This window comes from Buceros rhinoceros, unplaced genomic scaffold (assembly GCF_000710305.1).
Source record: "Buceros rhinoceros silvestris isolate BGI_N320 unplaced genomic scaffold, ASM71030v1 scaffold3923, whole genome shotgun sequence".
Taxonomy (NCBI): Eukaryota; Metazoa; Chordata; class Aves; order Bucerotiformes; family Bucerotidae; genus Buceros; species Buceros rhinoceros.
In genome coordinates, this window is record NW_010402855.1 from 41840 (window position 1) to 63656 (window position 21817).

General features: G+C 42.4%; 1 protein-coding gene across 4 annotated transcripts in view; it reads right to left on the reverse strand.

Annotated features, from left to right (window-relative positions):
- Window positions 1-21817, reverse strand: part of PRKCD (protein kinase C, delta) — a 28402-nt gene that overhangs the window by 5364 nt on the left and 1221 nt on the right. The window contains exons 2-12 of one of the 4 annotated variants that reach the window (XM_010132770.1): window positions 18729-18928; window positions 16000-16060; window positions 7113-7269; window positions 6494-6525; window positions 5780-5865; window positions 5289-5418; window positions 4566-4666; window positions 3308-3401; window positions 2295-2407; window positions 1469-1642; window positions 816-907 (exon numbers count right to left, since the gene is read on the reverse strand). In XM_010132770.1, coding sequence (XP_010131072.1) covers window positions 816-907; window positions 1469-1642; window positions 2295-2407; window positions 3308-3401; window positions 4566-4666; window positions 5289-5418; window positions 5780-5865; window positions 6494-6525; window positions 7113-7269; window positions 16000-16060; window positions 18729-18928 — 1240 coding nt within the window. Of the gene's footprint in view, window positions 1-815; window positions 908-1468; window positions 1643-2294; window positions 2411-3292; window positions 3402-4565; window positions 4667-5288; window positions 5419-5779; window positions 5866-6493; window positions 6526-7112; window positions 7270-15999; window positions 16061-18728; window positions 18929-21817 lie in introns of all 4 variants that reach the window. The other 3 variants (XM_010132769.1, XM_010132768.1, XM_010132767.1) reach the window with 3 other exon arrangements.

A 21817-nucleotide genomic window follows, 5' to 3' on the forward strand; every position in this document is an offset into this window, starting at 1 on the left:
GGGGGTCTCCCCCTGCCTTATAACGTTGTCTCCCCCCAGCCACTGTTTGTGCCAGAGCCCTTGATCTGCCCCATCCAGTCAGATCCTCTGTGCTGCCCACTGCGACACAGGTAACCTTCCAGTCTGGTTGTACAATAGCCCTGGTGCTTACTGGTGGGTCCACTACCCTGCACCACTACTTTTAAGGCCTTGCATGTGCCCATTCAATGATACAATTAAAACCCATATGACTTTGGGTGAGATTTTTGTGGTAGAAACTGACATGAAACTAAAAAATTATGGTAACATAATATATAATATACATTATATATAATACAGTATTTTTGCATCTTTTAAGCCTTCAGCTTGAGTGACCTTTAAGCCACAGGTAGCTGACACAACTGCACTCACTCAACAAAGCGCTCACCCATTTTATTAGAGTCTTGTGGAATGTGCACTGTCATGTGAGCTTAGTAAGGAATATAAGTGTGTGTAGGGGATTTCTCATGCTGTTTGCCATTTTTTCCATCCAAACACGGGCCTTAGGAACACTGAAGCGGTACCTTCTGCTTTCCGTTGCTGGCTCGTATTGGAATATCCTTAGCATCGCTAGGTACAAGCATCCCATAAAGTAAACCATCACACTGCTACGTAAATTGAGGAAACCTAACTCCACCCATCATTAAGTGAGCTTCTTCACTGTCTTAAACCAGTGCCTAGAACTACCTTCTCAGTCACCAGGTAAGACCGCAGGTGAGTGGCCAGTACTAGAAGCAGTAAAAGCCCAGAGACTGAAATCACTCCTGGAAATGGAGACCGAAGGGTCGTGGACTTACGTTGCTCTGTAGAGATCAAAACGCCCCTTGTCTTGTATGTGGAACATCAGGTCTCCCCCATTCAGGAACTCCATAACAAAGAACAGATGATCCTGTGTGCAAATAACCAGAGAAGGGAAAAATCACTGATGCTGTTGCAGCCACTTATGTGGTGGTGATGTGGCTATTGGGGAGCAAGCAGCCTCTTTCCTCCACTCCGGAATATTTCTCTGTTTCATGCACCTCTAAGAGTGCACGAGGCTCCTACAGATTTGAGTGGCCCGGTCTTGTATTGCAAACTGGAGAGCTGCTCTTGTGTTCTGCAGGTTTCTAGACTCAGTAACAATACACATTTAAACAGGCTTCCTGACTTCGCCCTCTGACAGCCATGTCTTTTCTCTCACTGAGGCTAGAGCTAAGATCAAGGATGTCAGTCAAACTGCCTCTTGTTCCAGGTTGCACAGGGGCTTTTCGGATCTCGTTCTGTCCTCATCAATGTTTGGGGGGTCATACTCATCCTTACTTCCCGCAAGGCCCATGAACTACAGCACAGAGCACAAGGAAAGGAAATTCAATGCTGTTATTGCTAAGTTACTTTCACTTTGCTGCTAGTAACAGCATCCATTAAAAACCTCCATCTGTTGTGTTGCTGCTGCCATTGGGCCTTTTCTTACCTTTGTCTGAAACGTGCAGTAAAGATGTGTGAGAAATGGATTTTCCCATGCAAGCGCGAGGACCCGCTTTTCCACCATGGTACATTCCACATCATCATCAATTAGCACCACATCTTTCTTCAGAGCTTTGACAGCAAAGAACTCGTTCTTCCCTTTCAGCTCAGCAAGCAGAACCTGCACAAAACGAGATTACAGCACAAGTAGGAAAGGCTGTTGCTGACTTAAGGGGAAGTCAGAGGTGTCTACAGCAGGTGCAGGGACAGTAAAGAAACTCCTGAATGGGTGTTCTGTGGGTGAGCGAGACTTGGGAAGGTGATGTTGCTGGGCATCGAGATGAGATGGGGCTTAAGGACCACGTCACATGGGCGCAGCAGCTTCCAGGGCCGGTTTTCTGTCAGTCTCTTGTGAGTGTATAAAGAGAAGACAGGTGAAGCCCGTTCCTTCGTGAGAGCTGTGGACTCCCAGATGACAGCAGACAGGCTGCTCTGCCACATCTGCCCCAACACTGTGCTGGAGCCCTACCAGCCTGTCCCACTGCAGAGCACACAAACGTAAAGCATCCTGTGGTGGTGCATAAAGGGCAGTTCCTTCGCCTCAGTACTGAGTAACCGAAAAGCGGTTGTGCGTTACGAATCACTGGTGTGTTCAGACAAAGCTGAGGCGATGAAGTTCTAGTGTCTTTGACAACATATTGGCTATATTCAATTCTGCTAAAAGATTTATCTACCCAAGCAGCTGCAAGGCCGTTCTGTTAATGAAGACAGCCCAGCACAGTGCAGGGATCAGGCAAGGCAGACACCTCGAGCTCTGTGAGGTTGTTACGTACCTTTCCAAAACTTCCTTTCCCAAGTACTTTATGGAAGACAAAGCTGTCTATGTTGAATTTTCTCCTGCTTGCAGTTCCGGTCCCCTCCCAAATCTTGCCATACTCGTTGCTATCTGCTAATGGAAACAGGGAGTTTAAAGTTCAATGTGTGCAGAAAAAGCACGTGACTCCGACCCCCCGCTAAGGATTACATACTGACATGCTATTTCAGCGCAGCTGCTGCTGGAGTACTGGCGAATCTGAACACACACGTGCATACTTGATAGAGTTGGACTTGAACTCTGTCAGTGTTTCTGATTCTGGGCTTAAGCAATTAGGCTCATTATAAAAATCAAAAGCCCTAACTTTCCCCCGTGACTAAGGTCCTGAGCAGAATTTGGAGAAGATACTTTTCAAATTATTTTTTTCTGTTACAGACGGGCTAGTCCCTCAGCCTAAGCAGAGAGGCCTTCAAAAGATCTGACCATGCCCAGTTGCTGGCTAAGCAGCATGATTGTACAGTAAATCCTTTAGATTATACCCTAAAATTAATAACTCTTTTTTTTTTATCTCCACTGCATAGCTCTGTAGGGTCACTAACAAGACGTGTATGCTCCACAAGCTGCCCAGCACCTGCGACAGTACTTGTCATGGGCTTCTAATGGCTCGTGAACAAACCAAGAGAATTAACCACGTGAGTGACCTGTCAGTTACAGGAGGCAGAGAATGTGCTGTACACACGTGTCGGGATGGCGAGGCACCTCCAGTCCCATCATGGGGAACTGTGCCCAGTAAAGCAGGTGTTTTGCAGAAAGGGGGTATGCTCGCGGACCAAAACCTGCAGGTGTTTGTCAGAAGTTACTTATGTTACTTCTGCATTTTGTGTGGCTAGGAGAAGGTAAAGAGAAGTACATGCATTTGTTTTTTACAAGGCTTATTTAAAAAAAGTAAGGCAAGAGTGAGTAACTACTTACAGTGCCAGCTTGCAGAGTCTGGTAGGGAAATGGCTAAATGAAAACACTGTTTTTTCTCACCTGTTGTATCTCCTGGAGCTCTAGGCTTCTTATCAAAATCTTGATAAATACCAACACTTTCTACAGATCCAGAATCAGACCTCCGCGTCGATTTCTGAGGAGGAGGGAAACACTTGAAATGATACTTGCACTGTCACTTTAGAAACACTTCTCTACAATAGCTGCTAAATGTAACATGATGGCAGAATAAACTTTTTTATTACTAACTGCTAGTACATCTTTTCTCAAGAAGTCTGGTTCACAGACTATTTAGCCACATTCTTTACAGCTTCAGATCAGCTGATTGCTTTACTTCCTTCACTGCAAGACATCAGCTGTTGAAATTCCTGAAGAGACAATGTTGTGCTGTTTGTCGCAAAATTATTAAAGGTATAATGGTTTGAATCCAGAGTGGGAAGAATTTAAACTGAGGGAAAATGTCACCTTGGACATACGTTCATTTGAAAGAGGAGATGGAGTCACTGTCATACGGGCCGTGCTGAAGTCCTATCTGTGTGCGACATCGGTCTTCAGCACAGGGAAACAATTTTGATGTAAGGAAGATCCTCGAGATCAGATTTTAGTAACGAAAAGATTGAGCTGTTCTGTGTAGTGCAAGAGCTGGTGCAACAGCTCTCACTGTTTTCAAAGCAAGTCTCCTGTGAAAGCTTAAGAACACTCAGCTCAGAGCAAATACTTGGGCTTGTGTGATAACATTGTCCTGTTTTATTTCAGAGCTTGTGGCTGAACCTTTTCTTGCAAGTCAGAAGTCAACCACAAGAGACAGTCCTGCTGCAGCAGATGAACAACGTAAACTATGGGGCCAGAGGAAATTCCAGAGGAGTTTTCTGCCTGAATATACCAGATAATAAAAATCGGGACTTTGGTCTGGTGTATTTCTCCTTATTTAATCTTAACATTCAAGTGGAATTCTAAACTTGAAGCATGAGAAGACCACTTCATCGTTACTGTTATGCTACCACTATTTAAAGAACTAAACAGAAAGGGAGAAATTAACTTGGGCACCACAGAAGAACGAAGTTGGATTTGGGCAAACCACACACCTTTTTAAAAATTCTTTCTTAGGTGGAACTTTTTCAGCTTTAGGCTATTAACGTCTTTAATTTGTCCCCAAAAGAGACTACCAAAGGAAGAACGCTCTTTGCATTTCCTCTGTTCTAAACTCAGTTCCCCGTAAAAGTGATACAGAAAAGATGAACTAACCTCCCCCAAATACTCTGAAAACAACAAATTACTGACAAATGGAAACAAGATGTACCTGGCTAACTTGATTTAATGCTTCCGCTAGCAACTTCTGGTTTATTCCACATAAGTTTGCCACCTTCTTCTGGCATTTATGATGCACATTCATCCCACATTCTAAAAGAAATGTAAAGACAGTTAGACAAGCAGAGGGGAAATGCTGTCTGACATTACAACGAGAAGGGCTGTTTCTCTGTGCCGTTCAGAAACTGTGTTGTTAGACCGGGCTGGACATGGATCTATCATTAATAAAATTACAGTTTTAATCTCTGACTCAATGAAGGCTACAAAAATTGTTCAAAAGAGAAAACAACTTCCAATCGTCATTACTTTATTCTCAAAATCTGTCACAATAAAGATCATCTTGCCTTTCTGTGGGAGAATTAGAAAAATGGTATTTACAGTAAATACTTTCATTAAACTTTGAGGTACTACCTTGAGTCAGACTCCATATTTCAGCTATTCCCAAGGCAGTAATTTTGATTATACTCAGGATTCCACCTCCAGAGCATGTTTTCTGACTGCCTGAGCAGCTCACCGTGGCTGAGCTGTCACGTGAGCCAAGTGCCTGGTTGTGGCCTTAACACGAAAGCCTTTTCAGCCATGTGTGGATGAGAGGAATCTCACCCTCTCTACCACACGCAGAAACGCACGGTGTGTAGCGATAGCCAGTCCCTAGTGGGGGCGAACACTGGAAGAGCACGGACAGGTGCCAGCTGGCCTCCCTCCTCCCCTTTACCTTCACATTTGAGTCCCTGTTTGACCAGCCCCCAGAGCAGGCTGCCGCAGTGGTCACAGAAGGTGGGGCTCATGTAGTTGTAAACCTTGAAGCGATGAGGCATGTCAATGTTGAAACGTTCCTTCTGAAACTGAGGACAAGGAGAGGGCTGAGGCGCTCTGCCCGAGACAGGACCAGCTTCTCACAGAAAATGGCTGGGACAGTACAAAGCAGCAACAATTTTATCTTGACTACCCCAGCGTTAACATCCCTCATCTAGCAGGGAAAGAATTTGCCCATCAAATACCACTCACCCCCTGGCAGGTCTTTTAACTGCTTTTCTTGCTTGCTGGTTTCATCCTCTACACATTACATACAATCCTCAAGAGAGGACAGTAACCTGGGCTGTACAGCCAGGCACCTCCCAAGCGGACCTGCCAGATTCTGTACACGGTTTTGTTAGTTCACGGGTATTTAATCACATACTGACACTCTGGTGTTCCAGCTCTTACCATTGTGTCCCTGCTGTTGGCTGCGGTACCGGTACACCTCCCAATGATTTTATCAATACATTTCTTATGAATAGCAGCATTGCATTCTTCAAGACATGCGCAAGAAAAAAAAGGATTCCTTCAGATAACAAATACATGGGATGAGGTGTTCGCATTTCGTAGCACAATGTGAAAAAACCCACACTCCTTTCCATCATACTATATACACCAAACCCTTTTCCATCAGTATGACAATCTTTTGTACGGCTGTTTACCCCATTTTCTTTTATCATAAAACTGTTCAGAAACTAAATCTGCCTCTATTAGGCAATGCCACCAGCATTGGCCAGAGGAGGACAGTAGTACCCTGTTGAGTTTTACCCTTTGGTATCTCCCTCACGGCCTGCAGCCATGCTCAGAGATCTATCCTAAGTTGAAAGCGCTTTTCGATTCACCTGTAAAACCCCTCAATAGTTTTAATACATTTTAGAAAAGGTTTACAAGAACTGCTGCCATAAAGGAGTGCAGATTTTCAACAGCATTATGCATTTGGCTAAATCTAAACCTTGAGACTAGAACCTCAGGTAGGAATCATTAGACAGCCTTTGGCTGTAGTGCAAAACCGATGTTTAATATTTATTGCTACCTATGGTGATGACACATTGTACCACACAACTATTAGATCTACAGATTCAAGTGCAAAGTAGGACAAGAAAAAGGTAAAAATCAACTTACGCCTACATTTGTATCCCTGCTTGTTGAGTCCCCTGAAAAACAAATGATAAAGAAGGAAATCAAAACCATACATCTTCTGGCATGAAAGGTGAGGTTTTTTTATTTTTACCACATCAACCAATTAATCCTTTGTCTACAGGAATATTTGTCCCAATTAATAAACAGGTCTGAATTCTGCTGTTCAGAATCCTCTGTCTTAGGAAAGCAAGGTTCAGAAGGTCAGGTTGTGTGTTTTGGTAGACCAGCACATGAGGAGGGAAACCCAGAAAAGACAAGGCTTCAGTAACATGGGACTGAGATACTATGAAAGGGATCCGGCTTCTTGCTCTCTGTGGGTCTTTACCCTCTTTCAGCTGCTTCACATCTCAAAGTTTGAACATTACTTTCTCAGATCCACCCATCTCATTGTTCTCTTGCAAAAGAGCTGCTGCTGATTACGGGCCAGATCTCACTTGATGCTGATGGAATTTTTGCCTGTTATTTCAGTGGCAAAAATGTTCCAGTTCTAGCTTTCATGTGAAAGGGACAACTGTAGTTCTCAGGTATAACAGTGCTCTTTCCATTTCCCAGCAGTTATTTGGCCCTTGGGGGTGGGGAAAGCTTAGTGTTTCCTTCTTACCATACAAAGTCTTTGCAGACAGAGCAAAATGTAGGTTGTCCGAAGAAGGTAGCAATAAATTCATGATTTTTGATGTAGTGGATTTTGGCTTGCTTGATAGCTCCTCTCCTGTTCATAGTTACTGTCCCCTCCTCTTCCCTCATTGACTGTTTGCAGTCTAAGGGGGAGACAAGAAGACACACATTTAATATTTTAAGTTCAGTTTGTTTTTCTGTTTCAGACTTGTGTTCCTATTTATTTTACACCTGCATTTTGCAGACCTTCAGTCCAACAAGGGTGGAACACATGCACACACGGCTTCCTAAGGTGTCTCTGAGTCTGTGCTTGCAAGCACTTCCCTCTCCTGCTCATTCAGAAACAGCCTTCAGCAAATGAGCTGAGGAGAAGGAGCAAGAACGGAGTACAGCCTTGCTGGAGACACGACAACCACAGCTGTCTCTTGATGGTATATACTCTCCTATACGTTATGTGACTTACATGCAAGAGAAATAAATGTTTTATTGGAAGCAGGAGGGTCTCCTCCTTCAACAGAAGGCTTTTCATGCTGCTGCTCCACATGTGCTCCTGAACCAGGACCGCAGCAGAAATGCAGGTGAAGTGCTGCAGGGCCTCCTGGGTCACCACTGGACCATGCTCCTGTAAGAGGGGTTTCTGCTGCCAGCCTCCAGGATCCGTGAGGACAAATGAGATTTACAGTCAGGTGTTTCCATTATGCTATCTCATAACACTGATGCTGTATCTGTCAACACTCAGTCTCGGTCTCATTCCTCTCCCCTCTGACCCCCCATGGGGTTACAGTACAGAGTACTGTATAATATTGTGGTAATAACAGAACATACTGTATCACGTATTGTACCACCTAATACTGTATGACATAGAAATTACATATAGTATTAGCCAACAAATAAAATAAAAAAATTCTCAGGCTCCAAGAGAAGGTCCTTCATCAGCGGTTATAGTTCTTTCTACTTATTTCCAAGGAAGCTTCCACATTTCTCCTACAAAAATGAGTACTTTGTGTCTCAATCTTTCAGTCACAACCCAGACTATACCATCCTACACATTTTGAAAAGCACAGGAATTTCTAACACAGGTAACCCCATGAAGGTGTATAGCAAGAGAGATCGGGTGACTGGTAATTCAACTCTAGGACAAGTTTCTTCCCAATAGAGAGGAGCTGTTGAAGGACAATCCCATCCAGCAGGAAAAGATAAAGGTTTGAATCAGCCATGAGGAGCTCATCAACCACTAACTGCATCAGCTCTCACCAGCGGCTCCTGGGTTCCAGTCTGGACAAAATGTGAAGGTGGTTCACAAGTTGAAAGTGCTGCAGAGTTTGAGGTAACAGGAGATTGTTGTTTGCAGGGTGGGAGTTTCCACAACAACAAAGGAAAGAGCCAGAAGTGCATTTTTCCCATTGTCAGTACAATTGCTTTTTATTTGCTCCATTACACTGCTGCCTCTCTTGAGATCAGTGAGTATCAGTATCAGTGGGAGCTTTGCTTTTCATACTGGTAGACACAATGCGTTTCCCTTGCCAAGTCACCCTAAGTGCAGTGCCTGAGCTTACCACGACGTTACCCAGGAGCTCTGGGCTTCCTGTTGCTAGCTGTGCTTGGGTTTTGCCATTTTATTCGCTGGCTGGCCCCACTGCTATTCCAACAGACGGCTGAACCTGGAATACAATCTCTCATGTGACACCGTTTCGAGTGTCCTGAACTGATTTATCAGTCACAGCCCACAGCAGCAGCGTGTACTCTTAGGAAAGAAAGGACAGCATGAGCTCAGAGATTAAGCAAAGATTAAGCATATTAGTGAGAAGAAAGATCAAAAAAGGTCCCTGGGTTTTGCCACTAGGTATCAATGCACTCTTCTGAGAAACTGGCTGTCTGGTTCAGAGAAAAACCCATCCTGCCTCCCTGGAAAAGAGCGCACAACCTGCACGGTAACACCCTGGCACTATGTACGCCACTGAGTTACATCTTCCCCTCCAGGAACAGGATTCATTTCTGCTGTTCAAACAGGCTACTGAGTTCACCCAGCAAAAACTCCCATCAGCTGCTGCACTCCAGCTTGTCGAAGTCTGCAAACAGTGCTATCTCTTTGTTTAATCCTGCTGAGCAAATACACAGACCTCATGCACTGTTCCTCAAATGCTTCAACAGAAAACACACACTGAAACGTGCATGCAAGGAGAAGGGTCAGTAATGCTTCATATTGCTTGTTGCATGAAAAATGTGTCTTTGCAGGGTCGATTTCATCAGTAACAGCAATCAGAAGCAGAAGAAGTTGTGTTGCTTTATAGCGCATATTCTGAGGAGACAACCTGTGTGCAGCAGATTAAGGACAAAAGCCTCCCTGCAGTCTGAAACACAAGTAAACCAAGTGTTTAGTGAGGAACTAACAGGATTCACCAGGTCAACAGGACATGGCTTCTTATGCCGGAGTACTCGCAGCAGTTTAGTACTGTTGATACTGTGTGCACGTCTTGGACAAAACTTCATCAGGATATGGGAAACCATGGTGTTCCCTCACCCTCTGGAACACGGGTATCAAACTTAATACAAATGCGCGAGACTGGCATCTATTTTTTGAGAGGATAATGAATAAACTAATTGCAGGAAAAAACCCACTTTCCATAGACATATAGAACGGTGAAGACTCCTTGAGCACAACAAAACTTCAAAATTTGCATGTGAGAACAGTCTTCACAATCAGCTGCCTTATGAAATACCTTTGCCAAAAACAACCAATACATCGAAGTATGGCTGAAAACATTCTGTATGCTTCAGAAGAAGCTGAGAGGTTTGGACAGCAGCTCTCAGTCAGGTTCACCTGAAGCTGAGGTGGCTCTGAAACAACAGCATAGTTTGTCTGGGTGTACCATGGGCGTGTTTAACGAGTTATCTTCAGTGTGTAAATTACCTTTAACGTGTATTGCCCCAGAAAAGTTTTATGAAGTCCCCATGGACTCAACTGGGGAATAAAGGCTTTATTTCAAAGATGCAGAGAGAATTAAGTTGCAAGGAAGTAGCTCTCCCATCGAGTGTATGGGTACAGGGTGGAGACAGGGACGGGGAGGAGAGAACACAAAGGGAAAGTCTCTGCTTCCCCTGCCAAACAAGTCAGGATTTCCACTGATGAAACACTTCTCCTGGGCCAGCACGTGGCCAGAAACAGTCATGTACAAACCAGCTGAATCAGCAACTAGAATCCAGGTGACCTCTGTGACCTGGATCTGAAATCAATCATTTTGGACCCAGCACGCACCATTAAACATAATCTATTTCCTCTATTGAGAGCTGCAGTTAAAATTTATCACTGACACATTGTTCATGTATTTCAAGGTCCCTTCTCAAAACCTGTACCTGATCCGACAAAAGCACCCAGAACTCCTCTGTGCTCTATGTTCATTAAGGAGCCTTTAAGGACGCTTGTGAATTGACAGTGCAGTTCTCCAGCAGTGCTGTAAGACACCAACATATACACTATTTACCTGCAGCGTCAGCCCTCCTGAATGTTTTGCAGTCCTTACAGCCACTGACACAACATCCAACGCATTGTCTGGAAAACATCTGCTAAAACAAGATCGCTAGGGCTCTGCTGACTTGTAATTAACCTCAAAGAGATGTCAGATTGTCTCAAATGAACCTCAAAAGTTCAGGGACAAGTGAAAAAAACCTCCAGAATAACCCTTAGATTTTTAAAAGAAAGAATAGAAAAAATATTTACCATTTTCAGAGTTTATTTTTCATTTTAACTTGCTCATTTCATGGTTGTGTTTGTGATAGAGGAAAGATAATGGTGCTACTGTCAGAAACTGAGAACCTGGACTTCATTTCAAACAGGGACAAGCAAAATATTTTCTGAGCTGACTGCTCAAGTTAAGATTTGCCGGAGACTTTGTAAGAGATTACAAAGCCCACTAACATTTCTGTTCAGTGTTCCCTTCTGATGTTCTACAGCTTTGCACTTGGCTTTGTTTGAAAGTTAACTGTGCCTTCAGGTCAAGAAAAATATTAATCTCTCAGAGCAATCATTAAAAGGAAAGCTTACTGCTCACAAAGGAGACCTTCCTGATATGGGCTGTCTCAGAGGAAAACTGCTCTTTAACCCGCTCCTGGAGAGGACTGCTTTACACATCCTCTGTACAAACAAGCCCCCAAACCATTTACAGAAACACAAGTTTCCAAAAAGTCTACATTTCTGAGACATGAACTTGCTACGTTACATCATGGTGGGTTTTGTGACCATCACAACGTTTCATTTACAGGCAGAGTATTACTGCTATGCATTTCTCTCCCTTTTTAAAAACCACCTTAGTTCTCAGTTCTTGTGGATTTTACACCGCTGACATCTAAGCAGCAACACCAAGACGTGCTGCTGTAGAGGCCAATACTATTTGCTCTCAAAGCTGGGACATAATCTCAATTTACCAGCCTTGGCCCCAGGCAGTTCCACTACAAGCTTTAGCAAGAGTGGTCAAAGCCTGTGTCACAAACTCTTAGTAGCACCTTTACAAAATATACTACACGTGATAGCAGATTTCTGCTCTAAGAGAAACTACAAGTCTGTCATGCTCTGCTCTGCACAGAGACCGGGACACCCGTGGGACACGGACTTTTCGCCTGCTCTGCAAAATGGATGAACGAAGACCTGCCTCGGCCACCAAGCCAGCACCTACTACCGCTCGGACCCACACCCAGCAGCCCGCCGAGGTGGAGGACGGCTCTGGGCTCCTTCCAGCAGCTCTCCACTGAACTCGGCGTTCAGAGGCGTTAATGAACTCCTGTGAAGTGCTAAACCAGAACAGCAGTGTTTTAACACGCCCTGCCCCTCAGCCCTGGTGGAGAAACCCCACATCCACGGTCGGGTGTTGCAGAGCAGCTGTGCGAACACGGGCTGTGCCCCGATGTACAAGGTGAAGGGGGCTTTACACCTCACTATGTGCTTTGGATAATGCGTCTGCACAGATCCCCGATACCACAGGGAATAAACTGCAAATTGGGTTTTCTCTTTTTTTTTTTGAATTACAAAGGCACAGTAAAACCAATCTTTAAAATCTTTATAAACAGCATCCAAGTCAGACTTCTGGGCAACATATAAACTGTATCAAACTTTCTCTGCTCCACACACCACGTCAGCTACCTTAGCAACCAAATGCACCGCTGACTTTGTGTTTATGAAATTACTACATCTGCAGATGCTTGATTTTCTTAAAGAAAATTAAGCAGGAAAACATTTTATGCAATCACACTTGCAGATGCAGACTAAGGCAGATTGTAGGTGCCACTGAATAACTATCACAGCTGCCAAACTTCTAGAAACAGCATTTTCTCAGTTAAATGATTAAATCTTACCAACTTCCCCATTTACAGTTACAAGCACAGTAATGGCTTTTCAGCCCTCATCATTATTATGTACTAATAATGTGACAATCCTTCCCCAACACATCTCATCCACACAGTGGATTCAAATCTTGAATACACTTGCTTCAAGTCTTAACTGAGATCCATACAAGATGCAGACTATGATAGCAAATCTGTTATTTATTATTTTCCACAGATGCCTCAGAAAAACGCTAAAACCTCCTGTCTCCCCAACGCCCATCTCAGACACAAATACCCTCAAAATGCAATTCACTGTTCACATTCCTCTCTCAGAAGTCAGATACTTGAGATATCTAAAGTTCATGTGCAAATTACTCACCTTCTGATACAGCTAACAGCATCTTAAGGAAAGAATTCACTAACTCTTGGTCCAGGACGTTCTCTGAAGCCAGCAAAACAGCAACTCAGAACTGAGAAACAAGACTCAAATGTGCTTCCAAAGCCTCCAAAGCTGCTAACACGGCACAAGACACTCGGCAGCACAGCCAGCCACCTCTGTGACCTGGGTTTTCTAACCCCGTAAGGTCATTATCTACATTTGAATAAACAAAGATCAAGCAACACAATAAACATCTTGCAGCTCCCACCTATTAAAACTAAAGCTGCTTTACAGAATTATAACCTAGTTTCTAGGTTGTACTACAACAAGAGAAGGAGGAGCAGAAAGAAAACAATATTCTGAAGTGAAAATGGGGGTCAACACCCTGTTCTCGTGTTTCACACATCAGAAGAAAAACTTAATTCCCGGCACAAGCTTATTTTCAGATCACAGGACAGAAGACAAAAAAGTTCTTTGACAGTTCTAAGTCAGGGCTCTGCAGCCTCTGTTTTACACAGTCTGAAGGAAAAAAAACCTCTATAAGATCGGGAAGACTTCTACACTTATCCCCAAATTAACTGCCCAGGCCCCAATCTGCAGAAAAGAATATACAAATGAAAGGTCTCTGTGTAGGCTGCCATGGAGGGAATTTTAATACCAGTTTGTTCCACGACAATTTTTCTCTAATAATAAATCTGATAATGGAGCAATAACATGCTTACTTCTCCATGCTGCTGCCTACCATCGAAGCAGATAAAAGCAGTTTTCTCTTGAGATGGCGGAACATTAGCTCCTTAGGATTGAAAAACAATAGCTTTAGTTTGCAAAACAAGGCCAAGAAAGAATTAATCACTCTTGCAAAGTGCTTGGAGATTTTCAAGCAGAAGGTAGCACCTATAACTCAAAGATACTAATGGCAACGATGCCTTCAAATAAACTAGGGAACAGCTGAATGCCAGTTCCACAACAAGCCTTTTTTAGTATTTTAGAAGCAAGTAGTATTTTACGGCAAGTCAGGTCAGAGAGAAAACAAAACGGTATGTGCATAGGAAGGAATGCGAACGGTCTCTGAGCTTTCAACTATTAACTAAGGGTTTTAGCAACGTGAAGAATGGAAGTTAATACAAACACCCTTGTAAAGCACTAACAATCCACTCTAACTCTGGTGCCTGCTAATTTAACTAGAGAAAACATTTACAGCAGCACAACAACGAGCCTAAACTCATTCAGTGTTTGCCTATTTGGCAATATGTAGATCATGCCATAAGGGAGGTCTATAATTTTGAGGATTATTATATTAAAATGTATTGAAGTTTGATGAGAGCACTGCAAATACCAGATGGAGTGACTTTTCTCTCAGTTTTTTCACTGTCTCTGTAGTTTGGTTACCAAAAAGGTATCGGTGAGTAATTTTCTATAAAGCAGAAGGTAGACAGGAAGTTGTTGCAAAGTAGAAGGTCTAACAAGAGCATTAACACATGAGTATTATCTTGCCAATTAAAGTACGACTTGGATGTGTTGGTATTTAGGTTTCATCCGCTAACATCTGCAATCACTAATGAAGGCAATGAAAAGAATCGCAAGAATATTGTATCCATTTTTAAAATTATTTTGCTCAATCACTAAGTACAATTATTTTAGTACTTAGGGCACACAAGTTTATTACCTTCCTAACAACTAATAGCAAATTGCGGAGGGTTTTCACTGATGCCATCTCTGCTGTTTCTCATGTCTATGTGCAGAGGAGGAAACAGGCTTCAGCTTCACCAGACAAGCAACAGAGAATACTCAAGTTGTTTTGTACAGTTTTGGTTGAGAAACTTTTATGTTCCTGGACAAATGGATTTCTGCATGTCTCATTAAATAGACAGATTCTCATAATAATACTGCCCCATGAAACTCCCTTGCACATAAAAGCCACAACAAAGACCAAGACAAAAGTTTTCTAATATCATGGCTCACAATAGTTTGAACGCAAACCAGAATATTACTGGCATCTAAACAGAGAGCTTTTGATCTTCAGAGAAACTCTCTTCCTTACAGGTTCTTCAGAGTCACATAATTTCTTGAAAATTTGCTTTAAAGAGTTAAATTTTCATAAAGGAGACCAAAATAATAAACACATAGGCTGTTTTTTTGTCATTGCAAAGATAAAATGTCAACTGTGAAAACGTTGTGTACTGCACATCACATTCTGTCTTTAGCAGTTTTCCTAGTAACTGCTACACAGATTGTACATACGGTACAAAAATGTACAGTACCTTCATAACTAACTTCTATGAGAGCAGAACTGTGTTCCCTGTATGTATCGGGGGGGGGGAAAAAAAAATCAAACCACCAATGCTTTAAAACTTACTGCTTGACTCTTTCCACTTCTTTTTTTTACAAACACAGAGTATTAAACCATGTAGGACCAACGGGGTAATACAGCACACCAGCTCAATTCCGAAGAAATAATGGTTTTGTGACTTCTGTTACGGGAAGCTTTTAACCACTAGCTAGGCAAGTTGTGAGGTTTACGTCACTTCCTTTAGGAAAGAATTCCTCAGATACACAAATCCCTAACAAAATATTTGTCTTTATTGCTGTACTTAAAGCTTCCCCTCTCGTAATTACTGATCTTCTCCTACCTCCTACTTTCTTCTCCGAAGAGCAGGTGCAGATTTCTGACATATACAGGTTGTTCACATTTTAAACCAATATGGCAGAACGTTGTCTACATTTGCATTTCAACACCTAACCATTCACTTGCTGCTGCAATCAGTTTCTGTGATTAGAGACTATGACATCTGAATCCCAGGAAACTCAGACCCAGTTCCTCAATCCACAAAAAAAGTTCTCCACATAAGCTAGAACAACAGATTTAAATTTGCACCTAAAAAGGAACTTGTAATATCTTTGCTATCACATTAAAACATGAAGACAGACAAACTGAAGATGCCAAAATGGCTAAATGCACAGCAGTACAGGGCACAGAGGAATTCAGAAATGAACAAACACAGCCAGGACTCCACGTAACAAAAAACCCACTACAAAACTCATTAATAAAATCAGAATATTCCACTCAGTACACCAGGTGACTTATTTTTTTATGAGAGCTACATTCGTGTTCTACAAAAGGAATGTGAAAATAAGTTTATTTTTACAAAACTGATTGAAAATAAACGGTTGACATTACCTGCATCTTCCAAAAAATACTGCACAGCCATCAGCACCTTCCCTTGAGGTTGTAAGTCAAGCTATGGAAAGAAAGAAAGAAAGAAAGTCAAGTATGTAGCAGACTGAAACTCTCGGGAATTTAAACAGCTCTTTCTAGGGAATCAAAGTACAACATTCAGTAACTACTGGATCACAAACCTCTTCCATATCTCACTGCTGCAGCTGAGCCAGTAGCTTTGATTCTATTGCTTTTACTACTGTGCTGCATTTCTTTGATGTCTACTCAAAAGTTCAGCGCAGACGAAGTTCACACTGTTTTCATACATCCCTTCCCCATTTCTGCCAAGGAGTTTGTTGGCTTTTGTTTCTGCTGTTGGCAAACTCAATTTGACAGGAAACCAGATTTAGAAGAAAAAGCCTGTACAATCCTTTATATGTTTATTGGGAGTACAAACCTTAGACATATCACAGTTGCCTGTTATCAGAAAAACAGCGGTATCATCAAAATTCTACTTCCCCCTCAAACCACTACACATGGTTTCTGTGGCAAATTCTACAGACCCGCAGAAACAAATGGCTTTTAAGCCTATAGCTGAGGTCGCTTCCTGTGCTCAGAACGTAGCCACTAATTCTGAAACTGCTGCCTTCAGGAAAGGTGAGAAGCTATGCAGCACAAAAGAGCTTGATTCAGTCTTCAGCACCGAGCATAGTATCCCTGGGGTAACAGTAAATACAACTCGGGAGGAAAAAAACAGAACATCACAATTACATTAGCCACACTCATGGACATATCCCCACAAATGCCACTGCCCCATTGGGATAATGACTAAAGTTTCATCTTTAAGGCAAAGCCTGACATTCAAAAACATTTGCCCAACAAAGCTTAGGGAAGGCAAAGACCTCAGTTACAGCTACTACACAAGAATAACTTTGCAGGCTGTGGTAAGCCTGCAAACTAACGTCTCTTTGCTGGCACGGTGGTCTGTGCAAGTCGTGACTGAAGTCATACAGGGGAAGTTTAACACTGATGATGTAAACATGGTGCCTCTTCTATGGAAAATAAGCAGAGGATTTCAGGCCTCTGACTTGGCTAAAACAAACTGAAACTAAAACTGATCACTATCAGTTTTAACTACTCCTCTGAATAATTGCTCGTCTCAGAATTCAAGTTAAGGTGTGGAAAAAAAAGTGTATGATTTCAGAACGTGAGCGGTGAATACAAACTGATGAGATCCAACCAACCTAGCAAAATCTGTAAGCCCCCTTCAGTATCGAGGACCCCTTTAAGAAAGGTTTTTTCTGAGATCTGCTTGGTAAGATAGATTTGTATATACTCAGAGCAAAATCCTACCATTTACAGCAAAAACGGACTTGAGAAAGAATAGGAGGGTTTTCTTTTTTGAAAAAAACAGTATTCCCATACTAAGTGAAGCAACAACTGTATACTCCCTCCTATTCATATCCAACATTTAGGGAAAGTATTCATATATCAAAGAACAACATTCATCTATCCGTCCCTTACCACAGGAGGGCATTGCCAGTCAGGTGAGAAACGAGGTGCTCATCGAACTGGACATGACCAGGAACTACCCGCTACCACCTGCTCATCCTGCTTTAGCCCACCCAATGAAAAAGTCTTCTCCTATGGGGTTCATGTTCCGAGCAAGTTCAGCAGGGTGAGAAACGAGGTGCTCATTCAACTGGACATGACCAGGAACTACCTGCTACCACCTGCTCATCCTGCTTTAGTCCACCCAATGAAAAAGTCTTCTTCTATGGGGTTCATGTTCCGAGCAAGTTCAGCAATACTCCAGTCCAGAAGGCTTTGAACACAAGACTATGTATCAGCTTTTAAGGAGAGCTGCTCACATTTAGCAAATATTTCCTTAGCATTAACTGTGCTCCAAATAGAGAGATGGGCGGTTCCTGTATTCCCAAACAGCTGGAGTTTCTGGGCAAGCTGTCTGGAGTGCAGCTTTACATGCAACTGGATAATGGGCAAGTCCATTTATAGCACCTATCCACCTAGCTAAAGGCTTGAGGTTTATGGTACTAATTGAAATTCACTCACATACAATTATTTTTGAAGTTGTTGTTTGGGTTTATGTAGTTCAACAATTGATAATAATCACAGGGATTTAGACTAAATGTGTATTTCTAGAGTTAAAACTACATTAAATACTAATTTACTTTCCCCGTTACATTCCTGAGGTTGATACTTCAGACAATACAGGAACAAATGACCCTTGGCAAGGTGCCATATGCCTTGACTTCATGTACAAACAATTGTTTGGGGCACGGGGGCAAAAAGACACAAAAAATGGGGATTAAAGGTTCCTCATTATAGTAGCATCAAGCCAAAATACTCTAAAGATAAATAAATAAAATTAGAAATTCTAAGTGGAAATGCCTTGGAATAAGCTTCACCCTTCTTTTTCTCTGAATGAATTACAATGATCAGATCCAATTTAAACATCTGCTATTTGCCTTAAAGACTGCTAGGCTCTAAAAAAAGCACTCCATGGGATATTCTCCATTATTTCAAACACTGATGCCATGGATTTTTCTTTAACTTTGATTGTACATGTTCTGTTTCAAAAAAATGCTCCTAAAGCAATTGTCTTACAAGCCCTGCCACACACACTAAAGGGATTGAGCACTCATAGTTCAAAAGGAATAAGGCCCCTGTTCAGCTTGAAAGAAATATACCCAGGTCAGTAAGTCTTAGGAATTAATCTTCTTCCTTACCCAGAATTCTGCTTTGCCATTGCCCTTCTTGCACCGCTCTGCCAGGACTGACACACCTACAGTCACTTCAGATAACGGCTCTTCCGCTGCTTTCATGAGAACAATCTGAATAACCCGTCCTTCGTAAATGTGGGCGTCAAAAGTTGATTTCCATTCTGGATACATGGTAGGCTTCTTCTGAACCAGAGTTTTTCCTCTCTCTGAAAGCCACAAAAAAAGGACAGAAACTGTACTTAACAGAATAAAATGAAAGAGAGAATCCTTGAAACCTTGAATAAAATGAAAGAGAGAATCCTTGAAACCGAAAGCAGGCTCACTGCTTCTCGCACTGTGGTTGGGACAAAGGTTAAATACTCGGTTCAAACATTCATGACTTGCAAGGCAAAGCTCACCCTGAAACAGGCCATACAAAGGCAGCGAAGATGTTCACATGCAGCCAGAGGGACTGGGGGGACAAATCCCTTTCTGGAATTCAGAAGCTGGTTTAGTCAGTCACAACTCGACAGGTAATATTTGCACGGCTCCCTTCTGGTATAATCTCCATGATGTGTCATCTGAGCATAGCAAATACCTTCTACTGTAAGATAAATTAAGATACATCTATACACTGACCCCGTTTAAACTGAGGCTGGTGGCTAGGAGATTAAAGGTTTCGTGTTTCATTAATCTACTTCCAAATTACCCCAGCGTTTCATTTCTATTCGTAAGTCACTCTCCTTGGCATTGTACTCTCTCTCTGCCACAACTGCTACTTTTTAAAGGATATTAAAGGCCTTGCATGTCCTCTCCAGCACATGCAGACCTTGTGTAGTTAAAGAATAAAGAAAAGGTTGAAAGGACCTCAAAAAAAAAAACACCAAAAAAATAACCTCAAAACCCAACCTTAATTTTTTGGTAACATTTATCCAGCCTCCCATACGAGCAGCTCTGCAGACTCTTTCCTTAGCAGTTTTACAGTGCTTCACTATTCTTACTAGGATTTTTTTCCTAATACACAGCTTCGGTCTCTCTTGCTACCAGTCAAGCTAATTTCCTCTTCCCCTTACCTCAGGGACAGAGAGCAGCTGGTGATGGCACGATCTATAACAAGCTTTAGCGTACCTCTAATCTGGTTCTCTTATTAGTCCCATCATCACATCCAAAATGATACTTCCTCCTAAGCAACCACATCCAGCTCTTCACTGTGACTGGACACGCAATGCCACCTTCCCAGTCTTTCTCTGTGATTTGCTGCCAAAGCATTTATTCCCCATTTGTGTTCAATTAATTCAATATAATATATAATTCTGCACAATTTCTGCTATTTATCGAGATCATTTACTGCAAAAAAAGTGCTTTCCAAGTACCCCTCCAGCTCTGAATGACCCATTTTTCCCCAAAGTGTGTCCTTTGTTCTTATGATGTGAAGGTAGTAGCAAAGTAGATTAAATAGTTGGACTCTTCGCCAAGAAGATGCGGCGTGGTCTGTCTCCTAAAATTGGCAATAGAATTTACATTTGTGTTGACGAAAGGATAACTATTATTTTAAAATCTTCCTGGAAACTCAAGGCAAAGTTTGCATTCATTCATTACTAACATTCTTGATGCACTCAGTTGTGCTGAGCTGTCCAAACAAGAGCAGGGAATCGTGTCCTTGTGCTCCTTTCCTAGGGAGTGCCTGCCAACAACAGCACCACGAGTTACAGCTCTGAGAAGCAGACCTCAGCCTGCTTGCCAAAGGGCACTCTGAAAAGCTCTGAAATAGCCACCTGAGGACCTCCTCCATTTCAACACAAACTTGAGAATTCCTCCTCTACTCAGCCAAAAACTTCTCTCTCAGATTGTGAGGAACTCTGCAGAAAAGAAAACTCAAATTCTCCGCAGTGCAAACCTAGTTGCAGAGCCCTGTTCTTGATATTCTTAACTATGGAAGAATTTGTAAATATTATGGTGAAAATATACAGGGAAAGCTCAAACATAGCACAATTTAGAAGTTATTAGGATGGTCACGGTGAGGGGGAACTGAAAGCACGCTGTCTGCACAGCAAGGCTTTTACGCTAGCCTAGTTTTTGGATTGCTAAAGCCAGACCCCTTCATCAAAAAGACATGCCTCAGGAGGCACCCTTGGGAATAGGAGAAATTGCACCTATTTGCAGAACCTGTAACAATAATTCAGGCTTTGCAGAAGCAGCAGCCGTTTCCAGAAGAGCTGGCAATACTCTTTGTAGGACTCTTAGAAGGGGAGAGAACTATTTCAGTCTGTCCACAGGACTGTCCCTATTCCGATGTCCCAATTAGTATCTGCTCTGATAAGCTACAATATACATTTTCACTCTATGTAAAACTAAAAGAAGTCATCTCAATTACTGGCAGCAACTTCCTGCCTGGCCATGCTGCTTTTATAATTAAAATCATACTAATCAAGCTTTATCACGGATCACAGTGCCTGCCTGCAAATGAACACTTCAGCGTTTGCAAAGAACACCCTTGAAGAACACTGTTCTTGCCCCTCCTGTATTCAGGCCTCCTTTGTTTCTCTGCTAATTCTACTAGCTTCAAAACATTGTACATGCTTGCAAATTGTCTTAATGCCTAATCATTAGGTAAATCATTTTATTCTCCCTATACAATAAGCTCTTCCTCAAGCATGTTTCAGTGTGCAAATCCAACAAAAGTTATTCCAGATCCTGTCCAACTGATAATGGGAGCATCGGTTTCTTTTCCTGATTACCCCACAATCACTTACCACTCCAAGGCTCACAGCACTCTCCTCCCCCATTTTTTAGCATTTCAAAGGCACATGCAAGCAAAGCAGAGAGATTTTGGGAGAATTCTATTTTTCAAAAGGAGACAGATAAAAAAAAAGGAGTGGATTTATTTAGACCACTTCTACCTCCCCACACATTCTGGCAGCTGCAACACTTTCAACCCATTTCTTTGGGGGTTCTCCCAACAGACTAGGAAACTGCTTCTCTGGAGCTTAACACGTTTGCTTGGTGACAGTGTTTTCTGGAAGGGGCACCACACCTTATTTTTAAAGTCTAAATGCAGCTTTTACCTCAGCGATAAGGGGAAAGCCCAGTCATGTTGTGTGGAAGAAGAAAATTCA